The 19,724-nt window shown below is 36.7% G+C and overlaps 1 protein-coding gene across 1 annotated transcript; it reads left to right on the forward strand.

Annotated features, from left to right (window-relative positions):
- The first annotated feature begins 11,197 nt into the window (after positions 1–11,197).
- On the forward strand, positions 11,198–15,510 carry LOC147565807 (rop guanine nucleotide exchange factor 1-like). The gene is made up of 5 exons (XM_086652294.1): positions 11,198–12,426; positions 12,584–12,700; positions 12,913–13,448; positions 14,358–14,711; positions 14,798–15,510. Exons 1-5 carry the CDS (start codon positions 12,141–12,143, stop codon positions 15,221–15,223), a joined length of 1,719 nt encoding a protein of 572 aa, XP_086508420.1. The 5' UTR covers positions 11,198–12,140; the 3' UTR covers positions 15,224–15,510.
- Positions 15,511–19,724: the final 4,214 nt, after the last annotated feature.

Consider the following 19,724-nt stretch of genomic DNA (forward strand, 5'->3'; position numbering starts at 1 on the left):
CAAAATTTGAATTTGGGAGCCCCAGCCCGGCAACGTTGGAGTTGCTCTTAGTAGTTTTGGACTACATCTTGCTTAGAAATGTTGAAATTACCTAAAATGATTAGAATAGAGAAACAACAATAGGGTGGAATAGATAATTACAAAGAAAATCATTTGCTTCACTAATTCCAATTAACTCCATTTTAGATTCACAAGGAAGAGTCATCTTGGACCATCTCTAATATAAAACTCAATCTTCGAAATTTAGAGTGTCACTTAGATTTTTAGAATTTTTTCTAAAAAAATCTCTAACGTATAATTTTTTTTGTTTCTACTGTTAGAAGTGACTCGAATATGGATTGGTATCGAACCCTGTTTACGACCCCCCAACCCGTCCACAAGTCGAATTTTGGACCCGTTAGCGGAGCTGATTGCTGAGACAGAGCTGGTATGCAAAGCAGGGCTATGAGGCAGAGCTGGACTCCGAGACAGAGCTGGAATGCGGAAGCTAGGCTTATGTCGGTGATTAGTGTTATCCGTGTATAATGTCGGTTGTAGAGAGAGTCGGTTGTAGAGAGAGTCGGTTGTAGAGAGTCGGTGAGGCGGTGGGATTAGGGTTTAGTGGCTATATAAACTAAACCCTAATGAGATATCAGTAAGGCACAATCTCACGAATCTCTTGTGTAAACTTGTTTGCTTATCATAGTGGAAATCATCGCGCCGTTGTCGCCGTGGAGTAGGTCTCACCAACCGAACCACGTAAATCTCTGTGTTCTGTTCTTGATTGTTCTTTACTATTCCTATTGCTTGTCTTGGATTACTCATATTGTTCACATTAACCCCGATTGGGCATAACATCTACATCAAAATTGGTATTTTGAAAAATTTCTTTGTTTTCATAAAACATCGACCATCTCAAAACTATTCCAAACACCAAAAAGTGTACGCTCTAGATTACTAGAATTCCAGTCGACAATCAGTTGTGTTCTCCCTTTATAAATTTCTAAGTGACAAATGACGTCGTGAATATTTTTTGAGAAATTGACTACGATCTACGTTAGTCCTTACAAGACAATGATACATCATTAACATGTGATAAGCACGACAACCGCCTGAGTTAAACCAATAATTAAAGAGGCCTAAAGCCTAAAAACAAAGATACCTAAAATCCGACAACATCTGCTTTATTTAGTGTCTAAATTACATGTAATAAATCTTGGTGATAAACTGCTTTAACCGAGATTGAATCCCAGGACCTCATAGGCGTAAGAGGGATGCCCTACCATTAGGGTGGTGGACGGCGTCGTGAATATGTAAGCACTAGAACTAACAAGCTCATATATAAAGAAGTGGGAAATGTTATTTACACTCACCATTAAACACTTCAGGATATTCACACCCACAACTCAGACCCATTTTTACCCTTGTACATTTATTTTTATGTATACACACATTTTGGTCTAATGACTTAACCAAAATTTCAATTTGAAATCAGATTGTTCATCTCCATCGGTTGTTCTATCTCTTTCTTCGTCTCTCTCTCACTCTCGCTCTACGAGTCAAAAAGATACCATTGACAGATATAATATGGTCTTAGTAATAAGCCTACCAACAGATAACATAGAGCAACATTTGTTTACAATTTAGAAAAATTTTATACCAGTAAGATGGGTACAAACATTATTAGAAAACAAACGAATTAGAGTTTTCTCTCGAATAGGATTCTGAAATGAAACTTTATTAATCTCTCTCAAATTACAGCGTTAGAAGTCTATTTATAGACTTTTAGTGAGAGAAAATTAAAGAGAGAAAGAGTGTGTTAGACTCTAACTGAACTTAACAAAACATGTTAGTTACAAGTAATAACCGGGCCTTGCTCCATTTGTGTCTACTGTTATTCATTGTTGGCTAGAGGCACTCTTTCTCTTCTTTACTTTTCAGAAATAAGATGTTTTTAAGTGTGTCCTAACCTTATACTTCAAAGGATACAACCATATATTTCGACTGAAGTCGTCAACAAATAAGATGTAATACCTGAATCCACTCTTAGTAGTTACTGGTGCAGGACCCCATATGTCGCAGTGTATGAGATATAATGGAGAAGTCGTAAAACTTTCAGAGTTTGAGTAAGGTAGACACTTATTCTTACCTAGTTGACAGTAATGACATATGCTGCTATGGTCTTGATGATTAATAGCTATATGTTTATTTCTATGCAAAAGAGTTAAGATAGAATAAGAAGTGTGTCATAACCTTTGATGCCACAGTCTAGAAGAAGCTACAGTGGTGGTGATGGAGTGAAAAACCTCATGTTCCTTGCCTTCTCTGTTAAAGATCAAATGTAATAGGATAGAGATTATCTTGCATAGGACCTTCATTTAGTATTTGATCAGATCAAATATCTTTAATCTTCTAATCCCAAGGATAGAATTGGACTATATAGTGATTATCCTTTGTGAATCTTGAGATAGATAATAAGTTTCTCTTGATATGAGGAACTAATAGAACATTTTGAAGTGTAAACTGATGTGAATCAGTCTCAACTTGATCAGATCCAATACTCAAAATAGGAATGCACTTCTCACTTCCAACCATTACAGAATCTTCCTTTATATGCTTTAGGTTCAATGATTGTGTGAGAGTCATTTGTCATATGATTTGAGGCACCAGTGTCAGCTAACCAAGTCTTTGATTCTTTCTTATGACACCTTTCAATAGTTTAAGAATTGTTTGAGGTTAGGAAAACCATGTGAGCTTCCTCATAATCATAATTCTCTTGAGTATCTCCAAAATTCATTTCATAAGCTTCTTCATCTGTTAAAATAGTTTCTTTCTTGAGTTCAGAACACCTACCTTCTTCATGAATGTGTAATCCAACAAAATTACTTGTAGGAGCATTATTGAATCTTCTAGTTTGATTTGTAAAGTTTTTGTTGTTGTTGTGATTGTTGTTGTTGTTGTAATAATTACTGTTGTTTCTTCCACTTTAATTCTCATCAGGTTGTTATCAAAATCGACATTTTGAGGCTTGATGACCCCATCTTTGCAGATTCCACATGGAATGCTATTAAAATCGAAATCGATTGTTCTTCCTGATTGATTTTAACTTTGATATTGTCTTTGTTGTTGATAATTCTTATTTGATTTTTATTGATTTGGTTGTCTATTGAGGTTTGTATGATTTATCTTTTGTTGTGAGTTGCTCCTGAAATGAGAAGAACTATCATAATTTTGGTTCATAACTCCATCATTCTGAGATTTAGGAATAGTTCTCTTCACAAAGAAAGCAACCGAACTTTCTTCTTCTATATCTTGTATACTGAGCCATTGCTCATGATGTATCATCATTGTTCTTAATGTAAAAATTCACCGTAATGTGATAATTGGAGATAGATGAACATAAATAAAGGACACCATATTTAACGAGGTTCAGTCGGACATTCACGACCTACATCCTCGGAGAAAACCAGAATGGCTGCATACTTTATTAACCACAATTGTGGTTATTCGTTACAATGATTGATTAGTAATCGAATGATTTAATCCTTAGAATCCTTTCTTATTTATAGAGAAATTAGGGTCAGGGTTTCCTAGTTTCTCCTAACTAAACTAAGAAACAATATAAAATGTATCTAATAATAATATTAGATATATTACAAGAAATATTCTAAATATATGAAACTGAATATTCTTGATCTTCACATATCTTCAAATATCTTGGAATAGTCTTGATCGTCGGATCTCCTCATCTCGATTCGTCTCTTATATCACGTGTTTACACACGTATCTCAACACCCTCCCGCAAGTCGGAACACAAAACTTTTGAAGTGATCGACTTGAAGAAAAGAGTGAAATAATCACATCCAAAACCTTTTTCACACTCTTCTTGAAAACCTCATTAGCCATAACTGATAACATAATGTCATCTTCTACCCGGTGTTCTCGGTTTGGAAGTGAGAACAATAAACACAAGAGAATTTTGTAAAAGTCGAACAAATCAACAAAGTAACTGGAAAGTAGAATCACAACGAAAGAAAATGGTTGGAAAGGGGGGAATTTTTCTTCTTTTTATTTTTATTTTTATTTTTTTAGAATCAGAATTTAAACCTAGGGTTTTGACTTGAGAAGTTCAAATGAAGAAATCATAACAAGAGATTCAAACCAGGATAAATTGATTTTGGTTTAGTCTTGTCTGAATCGATCTTCACGGAGAAGAGGAAGACTTCTCATAGATAATAACAATCGCTCTGGCTCTGATACCATGTAGAAATTCACGGTAATGTGATAATTGGAGATATATGAACATAAATAAAGGACACCATATTTAACGAAGTTCAGTCGGACATTCACGGCATACATCCTCGGAGAAAGCCAGAATGACTACATACTTTATTTAACCACAATTGTGGTGATTCGTTACAATGATTGATTAGTAATCGAATGATTTAATCCTAAGAACCCTTTCTTATTTATAGAGAAATTAGGGTCAGGGTTTCCTAGTTTCTCCTAACTAAACTAAGAAACAATATAAAATATATCTAATAATAATAATAGATATATTACAAGAAATATTCTAAATATATGAAACTGAATATTCTTGATCTTCACATATCTTCAAATATCTTAGAATAGTCTTGATCGTCGGATTTCCTCATCTCGATTCGTCTCTTATATCACGTGTTTACACACGTATCTCAACATTAATTCTGAAAACGTTATTATGGTTTCTCTATTTCGAATTGCAATTATGAAAGGATCATATGCTTTACCTAATCCTTGAAGAGCAATTCTACAAAGCTCTTTATCTGAAGTTCTATCATTCACAGCTATTAATGCATTAGAAATTGATTCAATCTTTCTTAGATAATCACTTACAGTAGATTCTCCTTTCCTCACATTCTGAAGTTGATGTCGAAGAGCATCGATTTTGTATTCATATTATTCAACATGATTTTTACCAAGAAAAATCCATATATCTCTTGTAGTTGATAATCCAAGAACATCAGATGAGATAGTTCTGCTAAAAGTCGATTTCAATTATGATTTGACAAAACTATCCATTTTCCTCCATGATATAAACTCAGGACTAGGTATTTCCCTATCTTCAACTAGAATTGTTTCAGAAGGTGAGCTAATTGATCCATCGACAAAACCGAGAAGATCAGAACTAATTAAAATAGTTTTGGGTTATTTCCCTAATGGCCCCCTACTTTGTGACCAGCTTCCCGCCTGGCCCCCTACTTTACGAGAAATACCCATATGGCCCCCTATTTCCGTTAACTTTAACTTTCCGTCACTCTCTCTCCTCCATCTATTTTTCTCTCTCTACCATGTCACGCCACATCATCTGTTACGCCACTTCATCACCTTCTCCGGCAAAGTCGCCGGCCGGCCAAATTTCCGGCCGGCGACCTTCAAACTAAATTTTTTTTTTTTTCTTTCTCTCCTCTCTCTCTCTCTAAGAACTCCGGCGAAGGAACCCTTCGCCGGAGTTCGTCTGTTTGGAGAACAGATCTACTCCGGCGAAGGATTCCTTCGCCGGAGTTCTTAGACAGATAGAGAGAGGAGAGAAAGAAAAAAAGAAATTTTTTTTTTTTTTTTTAGTTTGAAGGTCGCTGGCCGGAAATTTGGCCGGCCGGCGACCTTGCCAGAGAAGGTGATGAAGTGGCGTAACAGATGATGTGGCGTGACATGGCAGAGAGAGAAAAAGAGATGGAGGAGAGAGAATGACGGAAAGTTAAAGTTAACGGAAATAGGGGGCCATATGGGTATTTCTCGTAAAGTTGGGGGCCAGGCGGGAAGCTAGTCACAAAGTAGGGGGCCATTAGGGAAATAACCCAATAGTTTTTAGCTGATCTCTCCATATCAGATAGTTAGATCCGTCTAACTTTTCTGATACAAAGTTTGCAATATTTGTAATAGAGCCATGAAGATGTGGTAAAGAAGAAGATGAAGATGAAAAAGCCACTAATGAATTTTAGAGATCTTACTGAGAGATGAAGGATCGAACTAACAAAGCTCTGATACCATATTAGAAAACAAACGAATTAGAGTTTTCTCTCAAATAGGATTCAGAAATGAAACTTTATTAATCTTTCTCAAATTACATTATTAGAAGTCTATTTATAGATTTTTTAGTGAGAGAAAATTAGAGAGAGAAAGAGTGTGCTAGACTCTAACTGAACTTAACAAAACGTGTTAGTTACAAGTAATAATCGGGCCTTACTCCATTTGTGTCTCCTGTTATTCATTGTTGGCTAGAGGCACTCATTCTCTTCTTTACTTTTTAGAAATAGTGACACCTAAATTACACCATCTTCATGAGTACTGAGTCTTCTACCAAACATTGTACTCTAAAAGTCGGAAAGACACCACCAATTTGTAACTTGTGGCTGGCCCCAGTGATAGCATTACCGCTAAATAACAGAAAACAACATTTGCTTAGAATTTTGATGAACTTTTTGTCAATAAAATGAGTACAAATGTTGTTCACTAGGGGTAAAAAAAGACACCATTAATGTGTAACGCCATGTCTACGGTAAATGTCCTACCGATGGATAACATAGAGCAAGATTTGTTGACAATTTTGAAAAGTTTTCCATTAATATAAATGATACCAATAGTGTACTAAACGGGTCGAAAAGATATCACCAATGTGTAACATACGATCTCGACAATATCCATATCGACCGGTTACGCATTATATTGGTGTGGTGAGTACCATATGTTCCTCTATATATTGGTAACTCATGTCGACTTATAATGCACACTATGAGACTGATATTTTCAGTAGCTTACCTATATGAAGTTTTTTGCTTTTCAAGAATAACACCACTTTCGTTAATTTTTTTTTAAAACGAAAGATTTATGAGTGCTGATGTCAAAAATTGGCATTCCGTTAGATCAGCATGAAAAAGGGAGTTGATGCATGACAACCTCCGTTATGTATGATTATGCTGTTATGTTGGGTGGTATTCAACCTAGTGTTCTTGCTTCCAGCTCTGCTTCTCTTTATTCTAGTCCTCGCTCTTGCTCCTTGCTCCAGCTCCTTACTCTTGCTCCTGTTCGTTTGTTCCTGAGGGGGGAAACCTGCAAAGGGTTCGAAAACCGCTCCGACGCTCAAGCCAGTCAGGGTGCTCTTTGCAGTAAAAAAATGAATATTGAATGATCATTTTGGGGAGCGAGTTATGAGAACTCTGAGTTTCTTGTGATCTTTTTGGGGTAAAGAGATCGTGTCTTGTGAAGGACGACGTGGGGGTCCTTTTATAGGCGATATTAGACCGACTGTGATTAGTGGCGGTGGTGAACCGGTTGCCGTCAAATCGAAAGAGAAGTTTCCTCTTTGAGTATCTCGGGTTTCTCTTAGAGTCTATCTCAGATCTTTGATAAGTGGAAGTTCCTAAGTTCAAGGATTCTTCGTAGATATCTTGCCGATGTAATAGACTCTAAAGTAGAAGTTTCCTCCTTTAGATACGTGGAGTCCAAACTGGCTTAAACACTTCGAGATGTGTAGCCGACTGAGATCTTTCTGGAAGTTTCGGGATTAAGTTAGTAGGTCGCTTGACGCTGCTGCCTCCCCAGTTCTGGGCGTAAGACACTGGCCGAACTTGTACAGACTCCCCTTACTCCTTTGAAGACCCCAGGACTGATATGTCCATGCCAAAGGCGTTTTGCAGGGCTGGTTTCTTCTGACCGATCTCCCAGTTAGGGGAATATTCGGTGGACCATCAGGGGCTCAGCTGTCCTGCTACCTTAAGCCGGGTTGACCCGGTAGACTTAAGGTCTGATCTTGACTCTTCAGACGTTAGTCAACGGCTGGACATTTTGTGCATCATCAATGAGATGTTTCTATACCATTCTAATGGATGATCGTTTTGTCTTTGTAGTTTTGTTTGGAGCCGAATAATAATTTGAACTTTCTCATTTTTTTTCATGAATCTCACCATTAGAATACCAATGCAAAGCTCTAATAATTAGAATATGATCTTAGAGGTAAATAATAGTTTGATTTCATAATGTTTTCACCTACAAAAAAACCTCAAGTGGTAGGGTAAAGAGCCTGGTTGATGGAGGATCCCTAGAGGAGTCAAGAGATAGATAAATAGACACATCCCATTGCACTGATCGGGGGCGTTCCACTGGGAGTGGTGGAATATCTTGAGAACTTGTTCATCAGCTTGACCATAATTGACTTAGCGGTGAGTGTGAGTAAGATTCAACTCGGTCAAGATACAATGACCAAGTCAATATAAATGTCATTGTGAGTATGTTACAAGTAAAACTTGTGAGTGTATATATAAACTTTCCCTGGAGAATATCCATCCTATCCGACATACCCTCAATTATAACATGGCCAACAACCCTCTAATAGCCATAGGCCCACAGAACTTGATGCCTATTCGCCTTGGCCATCAGGGAATAGTGCTTGTGGGGTATCCCGCCGGATCCTCTCACCCGATTTGAGCCACGTTCTTCTAAGACAGGGAAAAAAAGACAGAATTCAGAGAAACAATGACTAACACTCTTTCAACAAAAAAAAAAAAAAAAAAAATGACTAACACTCGTTTTTTTACTTTTTTTTTTTGTTGTTGAAAGGACTAACACTCTATATAAGTTCTGATTGTACATCTAAACCAATCGAGATTATTGTTTCTGCTTCTATATCAAAACCGATCGAGATTCTACCACCCTTAGAATTGTGTTGGATATCACCATTGCTTCTACAAATTCCCTCTATTATTGCACTGGGTGTGTACACCACGTATCAGTCTTATCTATAAGTTGGATTATTATATTACATAATTTTAATCGTCCATACCTAGTAATTAAGTATGAGAAGTTTTATATGGGCCTCCATTCTTGTTAAAAGACCTTTCTTTGTGAATTCGGTACGAGACCACCGAATCCACAAGAGACCATTCGGTACGACCCCACCGAATTCACAAGAGACCTTTCGGTACAAGCCCACCGACATTTCACTCCAGTAGCCTGTTTTTTCGAATCCGGTGTACTCGTACCGATTTGTAAGAGACCCTTTTAACAAGAATGGGGGCCTACAAAACTTCCCATTAAGTATTATACATCCATACTCACTCATAAATCACGTTACTCAAGATTATATTCAATTTGTTTAGGAGAATTTATTTATCACTGATAACTAAATATAGTTTCTCAAAAAGTAATTTAGACTATTCCGTTATATACAACATTGGTAGATGAGTAGAACCTAAGGTCCAACTCAAATGCGACCCCAAAATGGCCCGATCATCTATCTGCCTATAAATCTCTCTTTTCTTTTGATTTATCTCTATTTACTCGTGTGTTTATTTTATATTAAGACTCAAGAAAACATTATAGGGTTCTGTGATAGAGTTATCAACTTAGCAAAACTATAATGTAAACAAAAAAGTTAGTAAGTTCATAAAAGATAATTAATGAATTATAAGAGTTCTATATGATAATGTTTCTCATTTTTAGTGATATCATTGTGCATATTTTTAGTTTAAATTAATTTTTAAATTAAAGAGCCCCACACCCAAACTCGCGATTTTGACAAACTTGAATGTCTTGGTGGGTTGGTAGATATTAGGCATGAAATTTTTTTATGAAGTTTGCACGACTCCGTCCAGGTAACCCAATAGAACTTTCAACAAAAAAAAGAAAAAGAAAAAGAAATAATGAAGGTAATGTATTATTTTGTTAAAGGTAATGTATTTTTTCCAACACTTTGTCCAAACAAGTTGATCAATTTTGGTTAGAGGCAATTCCATCTCCTTTATTCTTCGGCAAAAATCGTCGACCGAGAATTGACGTCGTTAGGTCAAATTCTGATTTAGACATTGCCTCCTAATCACACATTACCTTTAACCAAACTAGGAGTTGCCTTTTGCGATATTGCCTTTAACAATTTTGGAGATTGCCTATAAAATCTCCCCAAAAAAGTAACCCAATAGCAAAAGACAAAAAATATCTGCCTCTCCCAACCCATTGACTGCGTTACCAGCGGATGCTTGTACCAGCCTGATTCCTACCCAACGTACGATTCTATCGTTGGTCATACATAGGAAACGTAATAAACTATCTGACACCGTCACGAATGACAAATGTATTGGAACATCTCCTATGTAAAAATAATAGAAAATCCATTAGTCCTACGCGTCGACTTTCAATCCAGATTCTCATTCATATGAGACAAAATAGAAATCTTCCAATTTGAAACATAAAAAATACAAATCTGTAAAGTTGTATTGTTTAGTTATTTGGTATGATAGTCTTCCAATCTAGGTCTCTAATATAACTCTCTTATTCTCTCCAATACTCTTACACTCCAACGTTCTTTGACAAATGGGTTAATCCTAAAAGCATTATCAATATTTGACATTAAATGACTTAATTGAAATGTGTTATGTGTCATGTGTATTGCATTATGTATTCCGTGTGTAGTTGAACAGAGAAGAAGAGTGAGAACTATTAAGAGAGAGAGAGAGGTCGAATGAATTCTTGATATTTCAGCGAGAAAGATAACTGTGGTAGTCGTCAACTTGGCGACCTTACAAAAGAAGGCAAAAGTAAACCGGTTGGCGAAATTTGAGAACAAGGCTAAGCAGGGACGGAACTAGGAGTTGTAGTCAAGGGGGGCCGAACTAAAAAAAAAGTGAAAAATCTAAGTCTATGTGCTCGAACCCAGGTCTCTCACGTCCAAAACTCTGACCTCTACCATCTCACCCACACTAAATATATGTTCTATGTATGACTCGAACTTTATTTATGCGATAAATCAGAAAGCAATCAGCATTTCTAAAACAATTTACGGCAAGTCAAGGGGGGCCATGGCCCCCTTTGGCCTGCATGTAGATCCGTCCCTGAGGCTAAGTGTGTGTACGAGTAACCTGTGTCTCTGTAAATCCAATGGTAATTTTAATGGCACCCTCTATAAAACACGCCACCTATAAATATTACAGCCTAAAGGAGCCTCTTTCAGAGCAAAATTTAGAGTGATTTTGTGAGCGGAGAAGGCGTATTTTACACTCACGTGGGCGCCTTTAAAACTTCCCTAAATCCATTTAGGTTTGTTGTGCGTCTAGTCCATCATCCATTTAGGTTTGTTGTGCGTCTAGTCCATCATGTGGCACTGGTTATGCCCCCGTATACCTTTTTTTTGTTGCAGTGCCCCTAATACCTGACAATGGATAATATAGTTTACTTCTTTAGCTTAACTATGTCCAATACAAACTCACACCTATTTCCTGCACGTGTGCAACTATACCTAAACTTCCCATCTCAAAATCAAAACCCTTCCTTCACCAACTAATCATCTTCCTATTTTCTTGTTGTTCAAATCTTCCTCTCATCTTAGATAGTTAGATCAAATCCACATCTGTTATTCTTTCTCACCTCCTTCCAAACCCAACAACAAAACAAACAATCAATTCAATTCACCAAACAAATTTTCTCCATGTACTCAGATTCTCTCTAGCCAATAAATTCTGACAAGTATTAAAATATTAAATTTGAGGTTTCCCTTATTGGGGAAGAAGGCATCTTCTTCAAAAAGGAAAAGTAAAGAATTACTAGTAAGACTGAATTAACGCAATTCAGCTAAAAGTCAGGGGTCAAAATAGTCATTTTATATCCTTTTTCACCGCCATTTTGGTTTAATTCCCTCCGTTACTTTCCAAATTAACGGTACGGATCCCTCGAAATGTCTCTTTGGAATCCGTAACGGTCTAACTACGTCAGCATTAATAAAGGTGGCGTATGACGTGGACTAATGACTGGATAGACAGTGAAAAAGAACTTGTCTGGGCTGCCCGTTACGTAAAGATAAAGAAACTAGAAACGGCGTCTCATCTTTTTCTTTAATATCCAAGAGTTACTACAGTGAGAGACTTATTCACAGAGTGAAGAGAGAAAAAGTAGAGAGAGAAACACAAGAAGATAATATTCCTAGAGAGAGAAAGTGAAAGAACGAGAGAAAAACAATATCGAGAGAAATTGCTTTTAGCTGCACTCATCACCACAAAGCACAACAACGCTTCGATCAGAGAGTAAAGTTTTTTTAATTGCCGGAGGAAATGAACGGTTGAAGATTCCGATTACGATTCCGATTGTGTTGTTGAATTTTATTTTGAGAGCTTAATAGTGAGCGACAAAGTTCAACAATGGCGAGTATTTCATCGGAAGATGGTTTTCATAGTGAAAGATTTGGTGATTATAGCTTAAGTGCAGATGTAAGTGAATCAGAAAGTTCAAGTAGTTTTTCATGTAATCGTTACGATGGTGAAGGTGCTTCAAGTTCTTTAGCTTCATCACCACTAACATCTCGTCCTGTAACTCGGATTACTGGTTTTCCGGTGGTTCCTCCGATTATGTTGCCGGTAATTGGTGGAAAAGATGTGGTCGGTTGGGAGGAGAAATCGGAAAAACGTAGTGAGACTAATTTATCTGGTAAGTAGTCAATTTTTCTTTCTTATTTTAGAAATTTAATTTAGGTTTAATGAGACTTTGAATCAGATTTCTGCTTCGTGAGTCTATCTTTACTCTTTCATAAGCTGATTTTAGCACTCATTATCAATTTCTGTGAATTTTGTTTCATTTGTTGCAGAAATGGAGATGATGAAGGAGAGATTTGCAAAACTTCTACTCGGAGAAGACATGTCTGGTGGAGGAAAGGGAGTTTGTACGGCTCTTGCTATTTCTAATGCCATTACTAATCTCTCTGGTTAGTTCTTTTACTTTGATTTCCTTCAAGATCTCTTCTGTTTGATGTGTTTTTTTGTCAATTATCTGTTCAATTTCTCTTGAGTTTGTTAAATTTTGTTTGTTTAATCAATTCTTGGAGTCAAAATGGCAGCTGCTACTAGTTAGCTTTTAATTTCTGTTAGGGTTTCATGAAATTTTGTAGAATATTTATTTTTTGAGTAAAAATGGCAGCTACTGTGTTTGGGGAGCTATGGAGATTAGAACCATTGGCGCCACAGAAGAAATCAATGTGGTGTAGAGAGATGGAGTGGCTTTTATGTGTGAGTGATTCAATTGTAGAGCTTATTCCATCAATTCAAGAATTTCCTGGCGGTGGAACGTTTGAGGTGATGGTTACTCGCCCTAGATCAGACCTATACGTTAACCTCCCTGCCCTAAAGAAGCTTGATGCTATGTTACTTAGCATGCTTGATGGATTTCGTGACACTGAATTCTGTTATGATCGAGGGATACTTCTGACTGATACGAATAATAGCGATGTAAATATGTCGCCCTCATTAGTCGGGAGGCGTTCGGTGAGACAAGAAGAGAAATGGTGGCTCCCCTGTCCAAGGGTTCCTCCACAAGGGTTATCGGAAGTTGCAAGAAAGAGATTGGTACAATGTAGAGAGTGCACAAATCAGATCCTCAAGGCAGCTATGGCAATTAATAGTGGTGTACTTGCTGAAATGGAGATCCCAAGTGCATATTTGGAAAGCTTACCCAAGGTATGGATACTCCGTTAGTCTGTTACATTGATTGAACTGTTTCTTACCTTGGATTTTGTGTAGTAATACACCATTATACGGCGTACAATTAGCCTCTGATACCAAGTTGAATAATCTTTCATTTCTAATAGATTAATCACCACAATTTTAAGTTCATGGACATTCCTTTAGATAAATTGCTTTACCGTTTTGTTGCATTTCAGATTCTCCGTTAAACCTCGACCGTTTACAAACTATCTATATACTCAAACAAATTTGCGATAGTTGTTCTGATCTTTCATTCATACTAAGTACCACATATACATCTTATAATACAGCTCCTCTCTTCATTAGAAGGTTTTGTATTTGGAGTCTTTCAAGACTTCGTTGGCTGGGTAGTTAGCCAACATTTTGATGTTTGGCCTTATCCAATCTGCTTCTTGCAAATATTCTTGATCCAACTGTTTCCCTTTTGATTTTGTTTCAATGCTCAGATCTTTCGCTTTACTGTTGATTTGCACATGTTGGTTGTCACTCCTTAAGATTTTTGTTTCCATATCTGGATTTGATCTTTTGATGGATCCATCTCATGTTAGTGCTCAAAACAATTTTAGTAGAATTTCCTAGTAAATGACGTGATAGATAAACAGATAGTATACAGGAAATTGGTAGAGGGTATAAGATTATCGGTTTCGCTATGTCATGACCATTTAAATGGTATTCGTGGATGTAAGTTCTGTTAATGATGTCCACTGTCCAGGGATGTTGTCTATGGAATAGTAGCATGCCTTCGTCTAGTTGACTTTCAATAGCTTATTAGTTTCTCCCTTACCAAATCTTTCTCGTTCGTAGGTGATTAAATTAGTTGTTTCAACATTTAATCTCATTTCAACATGCCAATTTTGTTTTTGGTTTCTACTGATTTCACAGAATGGAAAAGATTGCTTAGGTGAGGTCCTATATCGCTGCATTACCGCCCACAGATTCTCGCCAGAATCACTCCTTGATTCGTTGGACCTGTCATCAGAACTCCAAACTCTGGAAATAGCAAACAGGGTTGAAGCAGCTGTGCTCATTTGGAGGCAGAAAGAACGGAAAAAACAGTCTGATCACCAAAATGCTAGTCGATCATCATGGGGTGGTAAGGTTAAGGGCCTTGTTTCCCACATGGGCAAAAATCAACTTCTTGCACAAAGAGCTCAGACATTGTTGCAGACTTTAAGACTTCGATATCCCGGCCTTCCTCAGACCTTGTTGGACATGAACAAAATTCAATACAACAAGGTACTGATAATTCTTCTTAAATCTTAATTCTTTGTTCGGAGAAGGATAGGAAATGCTAATTTACTTTCTCTTCTATTGTTTTGCAGGATGTGGGTCAATCGATCCTCGAAAGTTATTCAAGGGTGATGGAAAGTTTGGCGTTCAATATAATGGCAAGGATCGACGATCTCCTTTACGTGGATGATACAACAAGGGAGTGTGCAGCAATGGAGCCTATCTCTGTTTTCGGCAGAGGAGGTATGAGTGGTCTACCGATACAAAAACCAATTTCACCGAGTCCATTTTCAATTCAAACCACTCCATATGCTTCCCCATTTGCAACACCAAGCTTCTTTTCTGCTTCACCAGTATCCGAAAGTCCCAAAAGGACTAATCCTTCCCTTAAAAAGAACAAGAATTTAGATTCACAGAATGCGAAATTAGAGAAACTGACTCTTAGCAATTCAGATAGAATGTGGTCAGGAAACTTGAGTTCTAGAAAAGATTCTGGAAATGCACCAGAGCGAGACTGACTTTAATCGAGTTAATGCTGTCATTTAGGATTCAAGGTGCTGATTTCTCATGCTTTACGATTGTAAGTTGTTTTAGATTATAGGGATTTGATCTTATTGTATATCGATTAGGTTATAAGCTCATTTTCGATGTTTTGAGACTGGTTTCGTATCAGCAAGGAAGCATGTCTCTTTTCTTAATAACCTCATCAATTATTTTCCTTCCATTTTGTCTGATACTGAAGTTTTATTTGTATAACTTAACTAACATAGTCAGATAATGGAGTCCTGATCTTTAACGTCTCTAATTCCTTTATGTTATCTGTCCTTTTTGGTTGCTCCAAGCCTTTATCTTTTATTTGATTCTCAAGTGGAATTTGTTAGAATTTTTGGGTTCCTAGTCCAAAAAATCTACCCCTAAACACACATTTAGTCCCCCTTAATATTAATATAGGATTTTAAGCCAAAATAATAATTATAATGGATATTTAGTCCAAATTAGTTAAAGTATGTCTAGACTTCAAAGTTACAGTATTTTTCTGTTTAAAAATTCTTGTTTTGTTTCATAAATTACCTGTTATTTATTGTCAAAGTTTCATACTTTATTTCATGTTTTCCATACTTTATTTCATTTTTTTTATATGTGTCATACATAACACGTTATTTATCAACAATGTTTCTTCCAAAACGAAAAGGACTAAAAACCTATTTTCTAGGAAGATTGGACCTTAAACTTTTTTTGAACTTTATTTTGGACTTAAAACCCATGGACCCAATTTGTTATTCAATTGGCTATGGTCCTACCAGTATTTGTAATTCGGTTCAGGCCCTACTTGTCCCAACTACTGGTTACCAAGTTTTCAGACCAATGGAATATGATTTATTTTTTAAACTGGAAGATTCAAATCCTGGTCTCTTTTATGGAAGGATGCATATATTATCACCAGATTACCTTAGATTTCAGTAACAATCAGTCTTTTAGAGTTCTGCATTGGAGACCTAAGAGCATCTCCAATGCAACACTCAATCTTAGAAACTCTGAGTGCCACATATGATTTTTAGAGTTTCTTCTTAAAAACTCTCTCCAATGCAACACTCTATTTGGATCTCTAATATGACGTGTCAAGGGTGGAATAGAGATATCTCAAGAGGACACTGATTCTAGAGTGTTTTCAATCAGAGTGTCCTCTTGAGATATCTCTATTTGTCCAACTCATCAATATTTGATTTTCAACCAATAGAAATCGAGTATTCTATATTATCTAAAATTACTAATTATTTATTTACAAAAATAACTATGCCACATAAGTAAATAAGATAAGTTTAGAGTTTTGCATTGGAGACACAAAAAAATTGAGGATCTCTATTTTCGCCACCTAGGAGTGAGAATCTCAGTTGAAACTTGACACATAAGATGAATAGAGATTTTTTTTTGAGTTTTGCATTGGAGATGCTCTAAAAGAGTTGAAGATCTCTATTTCCACCACATAGGAGTGAGAAACTCAATTGGAGCTTCACACATAGGACAAATAGAGATTTTTTTGAATTTTCCATTGGAGATGCTCTTAATATCTATCATGACTCCCGAGCCCCGACTATATAAGGTAAGAGCATCTCTAGTGCCAAACTAAAGTAGAAACTGTGGGTCGAGTTTCAATCAAGATTTTCATTCCCAACTAGAAGTATTTATAATGCAAATTTTTTTTATTGCAAAAATCTAATGCAAAACTTAAGAAACTTTGAATATTCAGTGAGAGAAGGGAGAGAGAAGATAGAGAGAGATAGAGATAGAGAGAAGAAAGGGAGAGAGAGAAGATAGAGAGGAGAGAGAGAGAGAGAGAGAGAGAGAGAGAGAGAAGAGAGAGAGACAGGAAGGAGAGAACGAAGTCGTCAGTCGTCGCCAGTTAACTCCGGCTCGCGACTTAGTGCCCTCGACTTTAAAGGTATGTTTGGTTTATGTCTTTTGGGGTTTCCGCATTTTTCTCCGGATGATTTTTTTATTTCCCCTAAAATCAGCGGCAAAAAACACTAAAAAACTCAATTAGTCCTATATATCAAGTCTCAATTGAGATTTTCCTTCCTACGTTGCAAAATTGAGTGTCTTTAAGCTTGTGTGTCTCCAATGGATATTTGAAAAAGAACTCTACTCGATATATATGTCATTAATTGATTCAATAAAAATAAATTAATTATGAAGAAAAATTAAAAGATAAGGCTGGGTGACCAAGACAAAAAACTCAGATATTAGGTTTCTTTTGATATATCTCAACATTAAAAGATGTCACATCATTTTGAGATCTAAATTGACTGTTGCTTTGGGGAAAGTTTTTCTTGTCTAAAAACTCAAATAATCTTACGTGTCATTTAGAGTATTTCAAAATGAGACCCTAAATTTTTTTTGTCTCTAGTACAAAATTCTGAAACAGTTTTATTTACTTTATATGATATGGTTATTTTTAAAAAAAGAATAATTAATTGTTCTGAAGATACACCAGAACTTGATTTTTTATTTGTTTAGATATTAAAAGTGATGAGCTAAGCAGACAATTAAACATATCTCAAGTGTCTTCTTGAGATATCTTTATTTAAATAGGGTTATTTCTCAAATGACCCCCAACTTTGTGACCAGCCTGCCTAGGCCCCTACTTTATCAAGAATTCTCAGATGGCCCCCTTTTTGAATTACCGTTATAACTCCATTAACCAGTCATCCGGTGGGGATATACAAGAACAACCCATATTTATTGGAAACATTCCTTTAATGAATTCCCTGCGAACCTCTATAGTAAATGGAATATACAGAATTGTGATCAATCAAATATTGCAAAGCCCTGATATTTTTCTCTCTCCTCCATCTCATCATGTCTCTCTGCCACCTCATCTTCTTCACCGACGAAGGTCGCTGGCCGACCAATTTTCCGACTGGCGACCTTCAAACCCTAATATATATATATATATTTCTCTTCTTCTTCTTCCTCTCTCTCTCTTTTTCTTTCTCTCTCTTCTCAATCTCTCTATAATGGCCGGCGAAGGGGGGACCCTTCGCCGACCATTATAGAGAGAGAGAGAAGAGAGGGGAAGAGAGAGAAAGAAGAAGAGAGAGAAAACAGGAGAGAGGAAGAAGAAATTTTTTTTAGGGTTTGAAGGTCGCCGACCGAAAAATTGGTCGGTCGGCGACCTTCGCCGGTGAAGAAGATGAAGTGGCGAGAAGTGGCAGAGAGAGATGATGAGATGGAGGAGAGAGAAAATATGACTGGTTAACGGAGTTATAACGGTAATTCAAAAAAGGGGCCATCTGGGTATTTTTGATAAAGTTGGGAGCTAGGCAGGAAGCTGGTCACAAAATTGGGGGCTATTTAGGAAATAACCCATTTAAATACTGCTACATCATCCAATTGAAATTTGCATTTTATAGAATTTTCAATCATAAACTCTAACAATCTAATGTAACACTTAAAAATTACTAAAATTCAACGCTGCATTGAGATTGCTCTTATGCTCTGACTCTAAACTCAATCGAGAGGATAGATTTGAGAGGCCTCAACCGGAGATGTTTGGTGCATAATTAGGATCTTTTCAAGATTACAAAGAAAATAGTACTATATTTTGGAACTCATCCATCTATAAAATTGTCACACGCAAGAGCACTCCAACTATTACTAGGGGCAACACCAACTCGCATTTTGGCCTTCATCAACTCTTCCTTCAATTGTAATCATCATCATCATTTTTGTAAAGATTTATCTGTTCATCTCTAGCATCTGGAGAATTTTAAAACTAAAACATGCGAAAGAGAGTTGTTTTTATTGATTTATGTGAAAAGGTTTAAACCTTTGAATGATGAACACACTCGAGTATGATCGAGTGGAGATGAAGAAGACGATTGTCTCGGATAACCGAGAGAGAGGAAGAAAAGGTATTAGTCTCGGCTATAACCGAGAGGGCATGTGACAACTCTCGGGTGAAGCCGAGAGTGATGATGAGTATACTTGGGTATAACCGAGAAAGAAGAATGGTGCTCTCGGTTATAACCGAGGATGGTTGTTGATGATCTTCGGGTGAAAACCGAGAGATGAAGATTGGTGAGCTTGTTGATCGTGTGAGAGAGAGAGAGAGAGATAGGTAAATACCTTGTTTATTAACACTACAACTTGTATATTACATTATGTATGGATCTCTTTATATAGGTTTACATGATAGAGTTTTAAAATATCAAAACTAATCTAAACTATAATCCTAATATCTAAGGAATCCTAGTTGTAGTAGGATTCCTATTTGGACCAAGTCCACTCGGTTTGGCCGAGTGGAGTGGACCTTCCAACACTCCCCCTCAAGTTAGAGCGGGAATGGAAGTAACGCCTAACTTTCCAATTATGTTCTTGAACGGTTCTGCCCCAAGTGGCTTTGTGAAGATATCCGCTAACTGATTTTCTGTACTGGTGAAGCGTGTGGCAATGGCGTTGTCTTTAATCTTTTCACGAACGATGTGGCAATCTATCTCAATGTGTTTTGTACGTTCGTGG

This window comes from Eschscholzia californica, unplaced genomic scaffold, assembly GCF_041429995.1.
Source record: "Eschscholzia californica isolate CP2 unplaced genomic scaffold, dmEscCali1.0.p SCAF_1, whole genome shotgun sequence".
NCBI classification, from domain to species: domain Eukaryota; kingdom Viridiplantae; phylum Streptophyta; class Magnoliopsida; order Ranunculales; family Papaveraceae; genus Eschscholzia; species Eschscholzia californica.